At 40.3% G+C, this 17,733-nt stretch overlaps 2 protein-coding genes across 4 annotated transcripts in view; one reads left to right on the forward strand and one right to left on the reverse strand.

The window, feature by feature from the left end:
• Positions 1 to 864: 864 nt before the first annotated feature.
• On the reverse strand, positions 865 to 3,148 carry LOC308245899 (uncharacterized protein; the record flags this gene model as incomplete). The annotated part of the gene is made up of 3 exons (XM_080663832.1): positions 865 to 2,131; positions 2,276 to 2,387; positions 3,143 to 3,148. 3 exons carry the CDS (start codon positions 3,146 to 3,148, stop codon positions 1,632 to 1,634), a joined length of 618 nt encoding a protein of 205 aa, XP_080519958.1. The 3' UTR covers positions 865 to 1,631.
• KPNA5 (karyopherin subunit alpha 5) overlaps positions 1,386 to 17,733 on the forward strand; it is a 52,125-nt gene continuing 35,777 nt past the window's right edge. For 2 of the 3 annotated variants that reach the window (XM_080664477.1, XM_080664478.1), the window contains exons 1-6: positions 1,430 to 1,551; positions 5,507 to 5,640; positions 10,347 to 10,448; positions 10,557 to 10,656; positions 16,158 to 16,252; positions 17,439 to 17,570. In XM_080664477.1, coding sequence (XP_080520603.1) covers positions 1,548 to 1,551; positions 5,507 to 5,640; positions 10,347 to 10,448; positions 10,557 to 10,656; positions 16,158 to 16,252; positions 17,439 to 17,570 — 567 coding nt within the window. In that variant the 5' untranslated portion in view covers positions 1,430 to 1,547. Of the gene's footprint in view, positions 1,552 to 5,506; positions 5,641 to 10,346; positions 10,449 to 10,556; positions 10,657 to 16,157; positions 16,253 to 17,438; positions 17,571 to 17,733 lie in introns of all 3 variants that reach the window. The other variant, XM_080664476.1, reaches the window with a different exon arrangement.

Consider the following 17,733-nt stretch of genomic DNA (forward strand, 5'->3'; position numbering starts at 1 on the left):
CCAGACAGAACACTGCAGGTTTAGCTTATGAGGAAAATGAACTAGTTAAAAGGATGAGGGTCAAGGTATTGAACTGAAAATGGGAAAAAATGAAAGCTAAATACTGAATTATGAGGCCCCCAGCCATTTCCTCCCATCACATTCTGATGTCTGATTTATGGCTCCAAGTCAGGAGATTGGAACGTTATTCTCCAGGAAAACCCTTGGTCCAAGACAAAAGACTTACAGATAATGACTTTTAGAAAATCCTCCAACGAAATACCAAGATCTCATTTATTCTCTCTGTAGGGAGGCCAACAATCAGTGAGTAAACAGGCCCCACGGATACACAGGCTTCCAATGAATGTCTCACTCTTAATTATGGATACTCAACCATCACCAGGCATTGGAGTACAGCCTGTGGCAGGAAAGATGAGAATCAAAATGATCAAAAAGGAAAAAATAAACTCTGAAGAAACAGAGACAGTGAATACAGGAGAAAAAAAAATAGTTCAAAGAAACTATAATATCTTCAGAGAGACAAGAAAAGATATTTAATCCCTGAATCAAAAATAGGAAATAGCTTTTGGGATTAAGAAAAAATAAATTCACTAGCAGGAATAGGGCGCTGGAGGATAACCTGGAAAACAAGAGCTTCTTAGGGGTAGGAATTGTGTGTGTGTTAAATCTTGTATATTCTGTGCCCGATATTGGGAAAAGTCTGTTGTCAATACTGTTGAACGTCAGGATGGTTTACCAGGCTATTCAAAATGTGTTACATTAATTTAGAGTACTTTATCTGAAGTTATTTCATATAACAGTGACCACTGTGTGTGTGTGTGTGTGTGTGTGTGTGTGTGTGTGTGAAAAATCCACACATGTTATAGAATCCAAAAGTTTAAATGGCAAGTTGAAAAGCTTTAAACAAAGGGGAGCGTATAGGAATAAGTTAATGCAGCTGAAGAAGGAAAGACCCTCTGGGAAGCTCCACGAGGTTAGCAGTTTTATCCGCCGTGTATACTGTTGCTGCTCCAAGATCTAAAGCAATGCCTGGCACCCATTAGCTCCACGAATACTGCGTGGTGGGATGGTTGGGGGCGGGGGGATGGATGGAGGGGGAGGGATGAGAAGGAGGTATGGGGAGGAGGGCTGAAGGGACGATGGGTGGGTAGGTGGATGGATGGGGGGATGGACAGACGGACACAAGAGTGAATGATCCACTGAGAACGCGTACGGGGACCTGGGCAGTAGGATACACTCTTGCCACAGGGACCTCTCGGGTTTAAAATCCCGAAGTCGGAGCGAACGCCGGCTTGTCCTTCGGAGCGTGCGGCTGGGGCGCGCTCCTCTCCGCCCCGCTGCGGGTCTCCGCGCCCGCCGCGTGCAAGGGCTTCTGGGAGCCCGGCCTCGGGGTCCCGGGGAGGGGGCGCAGGTGGCCGCCATCTTGAGCTGCAAACCCGGTCGGTCCGTTCAACGCTGGGGGCGGAGTGGCGACCCCGCTGTCAGCCGCAGCCTCAGCCGACGCGCAGCGGGAGACGGGGAGTCCGGGCGCGGGTAGCGCCCCATTAATGGGTAAGTGCACTGACACCGCCAGGTTCCCGAGCCCTGGGTTTGGTCCCTCTGGGAGCTCCTAGTTCCCGGCGCCACTGTTTTCACGGACCCTTTTCCTGGCGAAGGTTCAGAACCAGGCCACGCCGGGGTTCTCGCAGGTCCCCAGGGGAGACGGCGGCGGGGGCGTGGCGGCCAGACCGGGCCCTGCGGCTGCGATCCTCCCAGGCTGCGGCTCGTCCCAGGAGGGAGCGCCCGGCGGCCCGTTGCCCCCTCTCGCCGCTCGGCCCCGTTTTTCGGGAGTTGCTGCCTCGGCACGGGGTCTGGCCGGCGTGGCCGCTGCCTCCGGGACTCGGCGGCTGATGTGAAGTACCGGGGCGTCCGGGCTGAGTAAGGCGGCTTCGGTCCTGGGCCCGGCCCGTCGGCCCTTCTCGCTCCGCCAGCTGCCCCGCCGCTCGGGCGCAGGTGCCGGGCAGGGCTCGTCCGACGCCGGCCGGCGGCGTTGATGCTCGGCAGCCAACTCCGAACACGAACATTGAATGGTGTCCTCCATAATGCGTCAGAGGGGAAAGGATCCGAAAGCTGAGAAACGGGGCGGCGATACCTCAAAAGAAAATGACATTGGCACTTACTCTTGAACTTTTTGAACACGTTAAACAAACAGACAAACAAACAATCCCACACACTTCTGACTTGCTGTCTCCATTACAACGCGGAATGACTCACATTCTGCAGGAAAGTCACTTACGTCCTGGGTAAATAGGAGGCGGTTCTGTCCTACAGATCTTAAGGTACCGCTTCCCCCTTTGTGCCCATCCAGTGATCTTACTCGTGGGCACCCAGACCCATAGAGATGGCGGCTTACGGGTACAAGACGTTCCGTTTAATAGATGTTAGGAAAATTTGAGGCACCAGTTATTTGCCCAAACTCAACACAGGTTTTCAAAAATAAGCTTATGACGGAAGAAATTCCTCCGTTTTGCAACTTCAGAGTGTGTCTGAATAGCATTTCTTATATTTGAAACAACTTGTGGGAGACAGCAGCCTTGAAAGCATAGGATTCAAAATTAGTTTCCAGAGAACAAAACAATCCTGTTGCATGAGGAACCTTTAGAGCTTATTTCCTTTAGACTTTACGTCCTCTTTAAACTGCTGTGCAGATGCAGGCAGGAAGTTAGTACCGTAGAAGAAAAGGGAATCGAGGTTCTGTCGGTGCTGGAGCGAGATTTTATTGGGTTAACATATTTAGGTGAAACAGTTTTAATGTGGTTACCGTCCTAGATTAATGGTCTGCTGTATGTGTTGAGGCAAAAGTGATTCAGTTAGATGTGAAGAGAAAATATTAGAACTTCCATTGGTTTACCTTTTAAAACTATTACTTTAAAATGGTTGTCTATTTGTGAATTTTGTAATGGGATAGTTTATTAGGCTAATATTACATGTATATAAATAAATATACTGAGGATGAATGTACAAATACCGGGGGGGGGGGCAAAGTAGGTTTATAGTTGCTTCTATGGAAAATAATACAACAATAATAATACAAGAATAAACTTTTTCGTACTCACAACTGTAAACCTACTTTTGCCCAACCCTGTATTTTTTGTATACATACCGACATGTGATCAAAACAGTTTAGAGGTCAAAGGCCTACTTAGATAATGCCTTTTGTATGGGAGATAAATATTTTTAATAGGATTATTTTTGTGAACATTTCATTTTGCTAAAATATTTTCTACTTATAGAACATGCAGAGTGGGGCAAAAGTAGGTTTACAATTGTATTTGAAACACGAGTTTATTTTGGTAGCATTATTTATTAATTATTGTGTTATTTTCCATATGAACAACTGTAAACCCACTTTTGTCCCACCCTGTATAAGTGTCTACAATAAGCTAAGTACCATACGAGACATCAGACTTGATAATTAGGTCACTGGTAAAGATAGTGGTGGAGCTAAAGGTAGAACAGAATGGGCTGAGGACGCTGGAATGATTTAAAAGGTACTTTGTGGCCGAAACCGGTTTGGCTCAGTGGATAGAGCGTCGGCCTGCGGACTGAAGGGTCCCGGGTTCGATTCCGGTCAAGGGCATGTACCTTGGTTGCGGGCACATCCCCAGTGGGAGGTGTGCAGGAGGCAGCTGATCGATGTTTCTCTCTCATCGATGTTTCTAGCTCTCTATCCCTCTCCCTTCCTCTCTCTGTAAAATATCAATAAAATATATTAAAAAAAAAAGGTACTTTGTGTATTTGAATTTAAAACATGTATTATAGCAATTAAGGTATATTTATAATCCACCCAAATCCCTCTTTATATATTTAATGAATTGATTTCAGAAATAGTGTGTGCACCAACACATACTTGTCATTAGAAACAACTCGTTCAAGCTTTATTAATAACAATGTTTAGCATTGTTCTTTATTTCATATATAAAAATTCTGTGTCATTAATAAGAACGTCGTCTCTTGGAGGGAAAAAATGGAGATCAGAGTTCATTACTGATCTTCAACATGAGTTATTGAATTATGTATTCTTTACGTTCACTAGGCCTCTAATTATTGAATTAATTTCCGAATTACAGGAACCATATGTGTTCTTACCTACCTTTCTAGCTTTATCTCCTGCTCCTTCCATATGTTCTCTTATTCAGGCACACTCATTTTTTTTACTGTTTTGTGTTTATGCCAGGCTTCTTTAAGAACTGTCTTTACAGATATTCCCTCTGTTTGCAATGCTTATTCCTTCCCTTTTCTCTTTTCATCTCCTTCCCTGGGAAATTCTTGTTCATCCTTAAGAGAGGATAACTGTGAGTACTTTCAGAGCTCCCCAAGGCACAGTTTGTTGCTATGTCTTCTGTGTTCTCACAGGGTTTAATGCAGATGTTTTAGTGTATTTTACCTCTTACAATACAATTTGCCAGTTAATAGTCTATTTCTTCTATATCAGGGATGGCAGATAAATGTCAACTTTTTCTTCTCTGTGTTTACTTCATAAGTGCTAATTGATCACAACATTCTCTCTGGTTGGACATGGGTATATTACTAAAATTTATCAGACTAATGTTAGAAACAGACATTAATTATCTCATGTTAAATTCAAGTTGAAACCCTTCATTAGACTCATATTTTAATGTGTAATTTCAGGATAGGTTATAATATCAGTAATTTAGTATTTATTTCAGATATCAAAATATCAATGTAATACTATTATTAAAAAGTATTTATAATTATTTTCCTAAAAGTAAAACTATTACATATATTTCAAATATAAAATTTCATATTTACATAAAATAAATATTTTAAATATGCTTATAAAATGTTTATTAAATGTTAATGTTTAAAATACATTTGTAATAAGACTAATTTCCAAGTAAAATATACAAACATTTCAGTATTTAAAAAGAACGAATTATACTTGTAGTAATGAAATCTGGTATTGCAGTCACGACTCAGGTCATGCCGGTGTGGCCTTGTTCTTAAGCAGTGGCTAAAGTAAGTGAAAGAAGCCACATTGCAGTAAATATTTGAGGTGTGCTTATTGAAGCCTAATGCCATATTCCATTGGAAATAAGACACTTCATTGCTGGCTATTTCTTGATCTTGCCAGAAGCTGTACTTTAGAAGTTTTTACCCAACTATTTCATGATTATTTCCTGGCTGACAGTGGTTTTAAAATGCATCCCACTTCAGAAAGGTTGCAATACCAGGGATGGGGGATGCGCCTTAGAATCAGTGAACTTAGGGTAATGACTTTGTGTTTAGGTCGGAATCTGTTATTTGTTTGATAGTTTAGTGCTAAAATATTAGGTCATTTTCCTCAAATTTGATATGGAAGTGCGGGAATGTGTTCTTTGTACATAATTTTCAGAATGGGTTTTATTGGACTATTTAATCTGTGAACCTGAATTTAGTTGCCGTAGGGTAAACATCTCATGTTTGAGAATTATCAGTATCCATTTTTTTCTCTCCTAACCTTAAGATGCCATGGCTTATTCAGGGAAAGATAACTATAGAATGAAAAGTTATAAGAATAAAGCCCTAAATCCCCAAGAGATGCGTAGACGAAGAGAAGAAGAAGGAATACAGCTTCGAAAACAAAAAAGGGAAGAACAGGTAAGTGTTTTAAAATAATTATGCTTAACACAAAAATATTATATGCAGATTTTAGAAGTTGTATTATATTGCTAATTTTTAGATAATTTTAAATGAAAAGTGTTAGGAAATTGAATTTAGATAAATCTATTCTTTAATTTACTGGACTTTAGAAATAATATTAGCAAATTCATGAGTCAGAATCCTTTGCTATTTTTAATCACTGATAAGCATAGCTTTTCTGTTTTGTTGATAAATATGTTAAGTATATTTCTCTACACTAGTGCTAAAGAAATTTTTACTTTTGAGTCTATTTAGATCACTTCCATTTGTCATTGTAAAATTTGCCTCTTAAAAAAACATTAATTATATTAATTTGTTGCTTTTGTGGTTTTCATAGCTTTTGCCCCTAAGTTAATTATAGTCTTTTTCCGAAGCTTAATCATACTATTCCTCCTGTAGTTTCATTATCCAAATCTCTTAGCCTTCTCTGTTTGAACTTTGTCTTATGACATAAAGAATTGAAAAATCTTTTAAAAGAGTACATCTCAACATTTTTCGTTCTAATATATACTTAAATTTAGAAGTATCTATAATAATAAAAGCATAATATGCTAATTAGACCAGACGTCCTTCCGGACGACCTTCCAGACAACCTTCCGGATGAAGCCGCGGTGGGCGGGGGCTGAGGCAGAGGCAGCTGTGGCAGCAGTGGGGCTGAGGCAGAGGTAGGGCCCAAGGCATAGGCAGCCGCTGGGGTGGCGGGGGCCGAGGCAGAGGCAGCTGCAGCGGCGGCAGGGGCCAAGCCCCTTGCACGAATTTTGTACATCAGGCCTCTAGTTTATAAATAATAAGGAGGATGTGGGTTTCACATACATGAATTAAAATGAATGTGTGAAGCCCTAGCCTGTTTGGCTCAGTGGATAGAGCATTGACCTGCAGACTGAAAGGTCTAGGGTTCAGTTCCCTATCAAGGGCATGTGCCTTGGTTGCAGGCTCGATTCCTGGCCCCAGTAGGGACATGTGCGGAGACAGCCAATCCATGTGTATCTCTCACATCCATGTTTCTCTCTGTTTCTCCCCATCCCTTTTACTCTTTATAAAAATCAATGGAAAAATATCCTCAAGTGAGGATTAACAAAAACAAACAAACAAATACTTGAAAAGGACTAACAATGAAGAAAATAGAGAAAAAGGCCTGTTTTAGAAATATGATTATGTTTTGACATCTCCCTATATATAGTATCTAGCACAGTCCCTCCTGTATTATAATAGGTATTAAAAAAGAACTCTGTTGAATAAATTATTTGGAAGAGAACTATACAGATTGAAGAAGAGTAGTGTTTATTTAGCTATAAAAAAATAACAACTTTTTTACCCTCGATTTTGATTTAGGAAATGTACCTTTATTTATTTAAAAAAATTTTTTACAAGTCATTTGGTATCTTAAATGACAGTTAATGAACCAGGATGAAATAGTAAAGGAACATTATTATGGCAATTTTTTTTTTAAAATATATTTTATTGATATTTTTTTACAGAGAGGAAGGGAGAGGGACAGAGAGCCACAAACATCGATGAGAGAGAAACATCGACCAGCTGCCTCCTGCACACCTCCCACTGGGGATGTGCCTGCAACCAAGGTACATGCCCTTGACCGGAATCGAACCTGGGACCCTTCAGTCCGCAGGCCGACGCCCTATCCACTGAGCCAAACCGGTCTCGGCTATTATGGCAATTTTTATCAGTCATTCTTTAAATACCAAAAGTATCTGTTATATTATAATCCTATCTAATAAAGAGGGAATATGCTAATTGACCATCACACCTTCACAAAGATGGCGGTGCCCACAGCCAATAAGGAGGGAATATGCTAATTGACTGCCACGCCCTCAAATATGGCGGTGCCCACAGCCACAAGATGGCGGCATCCAGTCCCCTCAGCCCTGCTGGCCAGAGGCGCAGGCAAGCCTCAGATGGCGGCTGCCTAGCTGCCCAGGGCTGCCCGAGGCAGCAGCAGAGGTGTGATGGGGGTGTTGCCTTCCTCTGATCGCCGGGTCGCCTTCCGCCCCTGAGGGCTTCCAGACTGTGAGAGGGGTCAGGCTGGGCTGAGGGACCCCCCTCCAGTGCATGAATTTTCATGCACCAGGCCTCTACTGTTACTGTAAAAGTCAATGCAAGATAAGCTAGAAAGTGAATTCCATCTACCTAAGTGGCCTGTCACATTTCCTTCAGCATGTTAGGGCTTTCAAAACAGACTATTCCTATAGTATCATAAAGTCATAGGATTTTATCCTAGTTCAGTCTCTTCACTTGCAGATAAGAAAATTGTAGAGAAATCAAGTATTGTATTTCCCCCCAAGGTCACAGAGTTCTCAAGGCAGATCTTAGAACCAGAATCTAGAATTGTCCTGTCCCCAGATCCAGTGGTTTTACTATTCAAAAGGCTCCCAAGGACCTTTATCTTTTTTGGCTTTGCATTGGTCTTTGGGGACCAGATGCATACGTGAGTAGATGAGTTGCCAATTCCAAAAGGAACAATTCTAGAGCTCTGGAGAGATGGGGACTAAATGTTCAGTATGTTATTCAAGTGATTGCGTGCTCCAGTTATTTCCCAAAATAGTTTCAAATACAAATCTTAAATGCTTTATTTTAAAGAGGCATTAACAAAGTAAGGAAATGGAAAGTTCATCTATAATAATAAAAGTATAATATGCAAATTGACCAAATGGCCGAACAGCAGAATGACCGTCTGGATGACCACACTATGATATGCACTGGCGCCAGGCCAGCCAAGGGGGGTGCGATGCAATTGGTGTTGGGGGCGCGCCATTGCCTCAAGATCGCCCTGCAGAGAGAGGTCTAGGCCACTGACTGGCGGGGCAATCAGTCGGGGGGGGCTCCACGATCGATGGGGTGGGGGGGAGCCTTCGCTATTGATCGCCCTGTAGAGGGAGGCCCTGCCCACCCGCTGCAGTGCAGTGCTGATTGCGGAGCCCCAGCCAAATGGGCGGGGCCTACCTCTTTGGGATGATCAATCATGGGGCTCCCGGACTGCGAGAGGGCGCAGGCCGGGTTGAAGGATCCCCCCCCCCCCCACCCCATGCACAGATTTCATGCACTGGGCCTCTAGTTATTTCATGTTTAGAAAGAAGAATGGAATGGAAATACTGTATTTAGGATGACTTTTTCTGTTCAATCGTCCACTTCCTAGCTATTCTTCCAACACTGTAATACAGAGCACCATCAACAAAGTCATTCCTGTGTCATCTGTGTCACATATGTGTACATATAATTTTTGTTATGCTTCATACACAGATGTTCCTAGTTGGTCTTGTTTTGCTCTGACTCTCCCAGAAATGGGCAGGAGCAGACAGAAACAACATTGGGACTTTTTGCAAGAGCTGTCAGTTTACGAAAACCCGTATTACTTCTCTCTTGCTCTTTTCCCATGGAAGGTGTTTCTTGCTGCCTTGGCTGCTAGCACTCTGCCCCTCATAGGCTCAACTCTTAGGACTAAGGGAGATCAACTGCTCAGTGGAAGAACCAGAAATGACTGAAGTTCCATTGCAGCCCAGATACTCTGCATATCCTGGTTTATAATTTATAAATACAATCCTTCCTATATGCTTCTTTGAAATGGGTAGCCCTGCTGATTCACACCACTAAAGCAGGGACAGTTTGATCAAGGAGATCTTCCCCCTGGCTAGCTTACGTCAGTCTGGTTTTGACTTTCAAGCAGAAGAATATAAAAGAGGGCAAGAGAGGGAAGAAGAGAAATGAAAGGGAAAGGAAGTCAAAGAGTGAGAAATGGAGAATGGAGTGAGAAAGAAGAGGAGGAGGAGGAGGAGGAGGAGAAGGAAAGAGGGAGGGAGGGAAGGAAGAAAAGTGTTCAAGAGAAGGAGAGACAGTAGAAGAAAAGGAGAGCAACGAATAAGGCACTATAGTATTTGGGATGGCACAGCATGAAGTTGGTGTGCTGAAATAAAAAGAACAAAGATTTTGGAGCCTGAATAAATGGGTTTTATGTTCAGCTCAACCTTTATTCGATGTTGAACAAACTATAATGTTGAACAAACTAAAGAAATCCGTTGTCTCAACTTCTCCATCTGACAGAGAAGGATAAAACACTGCCTATATTATTACGTGGGGTTCTTATATGATGAGGTGACCCATGAAATGTACCTTTAAATTTTCCTAGTGACCTCATCATGTTTCATTCCTTCTCTCTTTTTTCTCTTAATCTTTAACCTGAGTTAATAAGCATAGGGCCATCTTTTGTTAGAGGAGTTCTCTATTCCTTGTTAATCTGATATACTAACTGTTAATATACCACATTATCTCACCCATGTAATATTTACTTTTTAGTTAAGATTTTCTTGGAAAAGTTCTTAGGCATCTCATAATCTAGGGTGGTTATAATGTGCTTTTGCAAATGCTTTAAATTATAAATGTGTATTCTACTCATGAGACTAGCCTTTGATAAGATCTGAGATTGACTCAACACAGTCTGTAGAACAAGAGCTAACCTAGTCCAGAAAGTGTTTAACTTCTCATAGACAATTTAGGTCTTCATGATATAATGATTGGGGAACACTAAAATATTCAGAATTTTAAATAAGATAAAATTATTAGCTTGTTTGTTCACTTACACAAAAAATATAATTACGTGGGAATTCACTGTTCTATGGAAAACTCAATGTTAGAGTGATTTTTCTTTATTACAGCTGTTTAAACGCAGAAATGTCTCTTTGCCCAGAAGTGATGAATCTATGCCAGAAAGTCCTATCCAGGATCCAGATATCAGTTCCACTGTACCCATTCCAGAGGTAGATATTACAAAAATCTATTTCAAATTATACTTCAACAGTATTTCGGATGTTATCCGCGTAAAGTATTTAAATGAAATTAATTATATTTTCCTTTCTGTGTTTTAGGATGATGTTATTACCACAGATATGGTTCAGATGATTTTTTCTAATAATGCTGATCAACAACTAACAGCGACACAGAAATTTAGAAAGCTGCTTTCTAAAGGCAAGAATTGTTTTCAGTATGCTTATTTGATATTACAACATTCTGTAGTACTGTTTTTATTTATGAGGTATTTTTTGAAGTACTTTTCTTTGCTAGAAGGGTCTTGTTCTAAAAGTATATTTTTAAATAAAATCAATTTTTTAAACATATTATCAAAGTAACACATGTTGATTATAGAATATTTGCAAATATAAACAAAAAAATTACAGAAGCAAATATAGAAATCATTATTCCCACTGCCTATTTACACTCCCATCTGTAGTTTGTACAGGTATTCCTTTCACTATATTCTTAACAGCATGATTATAAAAAAGAAAAAAAATGCTCATATAATAGTAGCTCATTATGTAGCATTTTTTGAATACTTAAATTGAGTATTTTTCTTTAATTTTTGACCTTTGAATTTGCCTCTGTTATTTGTTCAATTTTATCTTGAGTTTATAAAATTTCTTATTAAATAAAAATTTAACCCTTGTGTTTTAATTATGTAATTTATAGAATTAGTAATTCCAATTATACTGAGTTGTATATATGAATTGATAAAAATTTTGACAATGCTCTTAGCTAGCTGCCTTATCTTCCTAAGAGAGAGAATTTAGTTACCAATGAGGAGTAAAAGAAATGTTATTTTCAGGTCAGCATAGATTACAAGACATTGCCTTTGCTTTCTTATTGTAGTTCTTGTTTATAGATACATTTAACTTTCATTTTCCATTTCTGCCAAGCTAATATAGTTTAGTAATGTTAGGAAATTCTTATATAATCAAGAACGGCTTCCTCTTCCTCAACATACTCCACAATTTTTGGTTTTGAAATGGATTATTTTTTGAATCAGGATAATTAAAAGTGTTTTACATTATCATATTCTCTTTAAAGGTTTCTTTTTCATATATGCATTGTAGTAAAACGAATTAACAGGATTCATTTAGATTTAATTCTGTTTAAGAATGCTAGAATATGCCACCAGTGTTTTTATACCACAACTTCCCCATTGAATTCTTTAGTTTTAATACTTTATCCTCATTTGCCCTATTCCTCATGGTATTCTGTTTCTTTTAAACTGTAGTATCTTTTTCATAGAGCCAATGATTTTTTTCTGTTTCTTTATAGTGGGATTATGCTTGCCCAAGTTGGCACATAGCAGGCATGATAGGTGCTTTCTTTTACTGATTGTTGTGAGTTCCTGCCAAATCTTTTAGGCCTAGAAAAATGTTAGATTTATTGTCATTTTACTTGATCCATTACTGTAGGAAATATGGGAAAGGAGCTAGAACTAAAAGAACTCTGATTTAAGTCATAATAGTGACAATTTTCTAGAATATCCTATTTACTGTAACCCTATCATGGCCACTTTTGTAGATGTAAATCACAAGTTGTCCTTTCTTAAATCCCAGTTTTGTAGAAATTTCTCCAAAGCTTTTTGGTTGTGGAGGACCAAAGTTTTAAGTGCTGAAGCAGATAACTGCTATTATACGTATGTTTATACTAGAGGCCAGGTGAACGAATTCGTACACAGGTGGGGTCCCTCGGCCTGGCTGGCAATTGGGGCTGCGCGAGGTTGGCCGGGCGGAGGGGCTGCGGGAGGTTGACCAGCCAGGGAGAGGTGCCACGGGAGGTTGGCTCTGGGAGTGCACTGACCACCAGGGGCCAGCTCCTGCGTTAAGCATCTGTCTCCTCATGGTCAGTGCACATCATAGCGACCAGTTGACGGGTTGTTCAGTCAGTTGGTTATTTGGTCGCTTAGGCATGCATATACACACACACACACACACACCAGAGGCCCAGTGCACGAAATCCGTGCACTGGGGGGGGGTGTCCCTCAGCCCAGCCTCCACCCTCTCCAACCTGGGACCCCTCAGGGGATATCCGACTGCCACAGGGATCGGGCCTAAACTAGAAGTTGGGCATCCCTCTCACAATCCGGGACTGCTGGCTCCCAATCGCTCGGTAGCCTGCCAGCCTGATCACCCCCTAATCACTCCCCTGCCAGCCTAATCGATGCCTAACTGCTCCCCTGCCAGCCTAATTGCCCCAAACTTCCCCCCCCTTGCCTGTGTGATTGCCCCCAACTGCCCTCCCCTCCTGGGCCGGTTGCCCCCAACTGCTCCCCTGCCAGCCTGGTCACCCCCAACTGCCCTCCCCTGCCAGCCTGGTCGCCCCCAACTGCCCTCCCTTGTCGGCCTGGTTTCCCCCAACTGCCCTCCCCTGCAGGCCTGGTCGCCTCCAATTGCCCTTCCCTGCAGGCCTGGTTGCCCCCAGCTGCCCTCCCCTGCAGGCCTGGTCCCCCCCAACTGCCCTTCCCTGCAGGCCTGGTCCCCCCCAACTGCCCTCCCCTGCCGGCCTGGTCGCCCACAACTACCCTCTCCTGCTGTGCATCTTGTGGCGGCCATCTTTGACCACATGGGGACGGCCATCTTGTATGAGGGTGTGAGGGTCAATTTGCATATTACCTCTTTATTATATAGGATAGACTAGAGGCCTGGTGCACGGATTCGTGCACTGGTGGGGCGTGGCCTGTGGGGATCGGCCTGCTGTGGGAGCAGCTGCTCATCCCAGTCAGCCGAGCAGCTGTGGACCTGCCCTCTAAGCGGCTGCTCCCGCTGTGGGAGCGCTGCTCATCCTGGTCAGCTGAGCAGCACTCCCACTGTGTGAGCTCACTGATCACCAGGGGGCAGCTCTTGCATTGAGCGTCTGCCCACTGGTGGTCAGTGTGCATCATAGCGACTGGTCGACTGGTCGTTCTGGTCGTTCTGCCATTTGGTCGCTGGGCTTTTATATAGAATAGGATTGGCATATTGACTAAAGTCTTTTCTATAATAGTTGATCACCTTTGTAAGATAATATAGGCTATTATTCTGTCTATTAATATAATACCAATGTAAGAGTTAATAGTAGTTCATGATACATGTTAGATTAGCTGATGATCCAACTGCACTTTAATTGCTTTCATTTATATGAAAGTAACGATAAAGTTATTTTCTAGGAAGAGACCATATTTATGTTTTTAAATCTCTACCTATCTATCTACCTACCTACCTACCTATCTACCTATCTATCTATATTATATCTATATCTATTATGTCTATTTATCTATGTATTTATTTTTCTATATATTTAGCTATAACTGACAGACTCAATACCCACATTTCTTACCCTATAACCAGAAAACACTATGCATTCTTCCTTCTGTCAACTTCTCCTTTCTCTCCCCTCCAATAAAAAGAGCAAGACAAAATTTTTGTCCCTTTAAAAAAAATGGGAGAGTAAATTTAGAATTATTTATTTATTTATTTTTTTAAATATATATTTTATTGATTTTTTACAGAGAGGAAGGGAGAGGGATAGAGAGTTAGAAACATCGATGAGAGAGAAACATCGATCAGCTGCCTCCTGCACACCTCCTACTGGGGATGTGCCCGCAACCAAGGTACATGCCCTTGACCAGAATCGAACCTGGGACCCTTGAGTCCGCAGGCCGATGCTCTATCCACTGAGCCAAACCGGTTAGGGCAGATTTTTTTTTTTTTTTAATAAGAGAAAAAAACTAGTGAGGTGAAGGTGGTAACTACCACCATATAATTTTGTTTTAATTTTTAAAGATGAGGGTAAAGACATTAATAATATGTATTGTTTTATCCTGTTGATTTTTATAGCTATAATAATAGTTTAAGCTAGGGTCTAGATTTTACATTTTGAAGAATTCAGACTTTTCATTTAGAACACTCAAACAAAACTTTATATTTATGGCTTTACTAACTTTGCAGAAATAAACTAGTTTTTGAACAAATGAAAAGGACAGCAAATTTGTAGAAAAAAGAAGAGAAGGGAGAAAGAAGTCCTTTTCTAAATAAACCTTACTTAACAATTGAGAACATGATTTCTAAGATTTACAACATAATAATAGAGTTTTTTCTATATCATGATAGTATTTATACAGCTCTTTTATGGTTATACTTTATTCTACTGATTAAACACAATATTTTAACAAGTATATATGAGTTATTTATGATTGGAAATGCAGCCAAACACCAGAATTAAGAAGAAAAGGAAGAGTCAAAAGTGGAAATGAGGTTTTTTAGTCTGTGAATAATAGGTGGACAGATTACTAAGTAATAAACAAATTTGGGTAGTGAGTACAGGGCAAGGGGAAGGTATATGCAGTGATGTTATGAGTTTGGTTTTGGTTATGCTACATTTTAAAGAAGTTGGGAATAAAAAATGGGGCAAAGGACACTTAACATTTGGTCTAGATAGAATCTAAGAGAGAAGAATTCAGTTATGGGGGTTAGATTTGTGGATGATCACAAAGGAGAATCACAGGTGACAGTTGAATTAACAGGTAAATTTTCTAGAAAGAGAATAGATAACGGAGAAAACCAACCCAAAGAAGCATCAACAGAGAAGTTCCTGGAGAAACCTAGGGTCTGCTTTTTGCTGAAGCAAGGGAAAGGAAAGAGTTCTTGGTACTTAGATTGGAGTAACTGAGATATGTTTATTTTAATTTTGAATGTCTTTGTTTTAAAATTTATTAAGGATTTTATGATTCTCAAAAGCCCTCTGCATTTCATGAAAATTTATCAAAAATTCTAGATAGTCCAATAGCATTTATGTAAATAATAAATAGTACCCTGAGAAAATGAGACATTAGGCAAGTCATAGCTAATATGGTGACATCCCTGGAAATTTGGGTATGGTTATAAAGAATTAGTGGGAACATTATTTCTCAGTTGGTATTTTGAGTATTGGATTAAAGTAGCTCCCATGTTGTAAAAGTGACCTCCTTAATAGCCTTCAACTTATGAAATTTAAATATTTGTACACATAAATTTATTCATGTATCTATTTTTCATATTTTTAAAATTGAATTTGTTGCCAGGGGCGCGGGGGACATTGGTTCACAAGACCATACAGGTTTCAGGTGTACAACTCAGTAAAACATCATCAGCACACTGCATCGTGCACCCACTGCCCAAGCATGGTCTCTTTTTTTTTTTTTTTTTAAATATATTTTATTGATTTTTTACAGAGAGGAAGGAAGAGTGATAGATAGTCAGAAACATCGATGAGAGAGAAACATCCATCAGCTGCCTCCTGCACACCTCCCACTGGGGATGTGCCCGCAACCAAGCTACATGCCCTTGACCGGAATCGAACCTGGGACCCTTCAGTCCGCAGGCTGACGCTCTATCCACTGAGCCAAACCGGTTTTGGCCCAAGCATGGTCTCTTTTTGTCTCTATTTCTCCCCCCCTGCCCACTCCCACCTACCCTCACCTCCCTTTTCCTAAATTTTCTTGTTATTAGTTATTGAAAAAGGATTTGCTTTGCAGTAAACATTGCAATTATAAGAAATTTGTTTTCTTCAATTATATCCAGCTAGAATTTTAAACTTGGTCAGTGAAAGCTAAGAAAGTTATTTTGTGTGTCTGTTAATTGACACAGCCACCAGATCATTGTGTCTTTTTGTCTATGTAATAACTTAATTTTTTTTTTAATTTTTAGAACCTAATCCACCAATTGATCAAGTTATACAGAAACCAGGAGTTGTCCAGAGATTTGTGAAATTTCTTGAAAGAAATGAAAATTGTACTTTACAAGTGAGTTCTATAGTTTTTGTTCTTAATTGCTTTTTAGAAATGACATGATTAAAGTTTCTAGTGAAAGCAGCTTCTGCAATACTGAATATATTGTAAGCTTCCGTGAATACTTGGCAACGAAAGGAGAAGGTCACTTGTCTTGCCATCGTCATGATTGTCTTCTAGGAACTGTTAGTAATTTTGGAAAAAGTTTATAAAGTCACTCCTAATAACTTAATTGTTACTCCTTAGTTGCCTGTGGATTTGCAGGTCACTTAACTTTTTGTTTGGGAGACATGGATTGAATTTTCTCAGTTGCTTTTGTTATAAATCCATCACATGTAAGTGTATACAGATTCTAAGTGAATTGATTTAACTAACTTCTCAGAGGCTCTGCTGCTTAAAAGAGTACCACAGGTCCTGCTCGTGGCCCTGTTAATAGTGAACTCTTTAACCTTGAACAAATCACCTAAATCTCTGGACTTCTAATTATCTTATCTCTTAAGTGAGGAGGTTGGAACTAGATGATCACTAGGGAAACAAAACTACCTTTTATAGTTCTAAGTTTTCATAAATACACTAGAGGCCGGGCGCACGAAATTCGTGCGTGGGTATGGTCCCTAGGCCTGGCCTGCGATCAGGGCCCTCTTCCCCAGCTGCCGCAGCTGACCACGCCCCCTGCCACCACCCTGCCCCGGTTCCCCGTTTTCCATCGGGTGATTGGAGCCTGCTGGCGGGAGAAAGGGACCGAGAGGTAGTTAGTGTGCCTCATAGTGACTGGTCGAGTGGTCGTTATGGTCATTCCGCCATTAGGGTCAATTTGCATATTACCCTTTATTATATAGGATTTTTCTATTAAGTAGTGTGTCATTAAATTTAAACTGCTTGCTTTAGAATATCTGGCTCTCTAATCGACATTAAGAGTTTTGTGAATTATAAATTCAAATGTGTTCACTTATGGTTCATTAGTTGTAAATTTTTATTATATTCTTCTTAGTTCTTATTTTCCCAGATTGAGAGTTCATTTTTTTAAATTAAGGTTTATTTTTTTCTGTGAAATCTGGTTTCATATTTAATCTTATTAAATGTAAGGCTGTCCATATCTCAGACTTGACCCACTAAGTCTTTACTTCCACTCTTCTTCCATTCTTTCTTTTTCTGTCATTTCTTTGGTGCTTTCATTTACTCTACTTTTATTTTTCTGTAGTTTGAGGCTGCATGGGCATTAACTAATATAGCGTCTGGAACTTTTCTGCATACCAAGGTAGTGATTGAAACAGGGGCTGTTCCAATTTTTATCAAACTTCTAAATTCAGAGCATGAAGATGTTCAAGAACAGGTAAGTTTCTATTTGAACTGTAATATTTATTAGATTTTTAATTTTCTCATGGAAGTACCACTGCTGATTATGATTTGAAATTTATTTTTACTAAACTTCCTGTGTATTGCATTTGTTAAAATACAGTGATTTCCATCATGTCAAATTGGAAAGAAAAATTAAC

Source organism: Plecotus auritus, assembly GCF_963455305.1.
Source record: "Plecotus auritus genome assembly, chromosome: 4".
Classification (NCBI taxonomy): Eukaryota; Metazoa; Chordata; class Mammalia; order Chiroptera; family Vespertilionidae; genus Plecotus; species Plecotus auritus.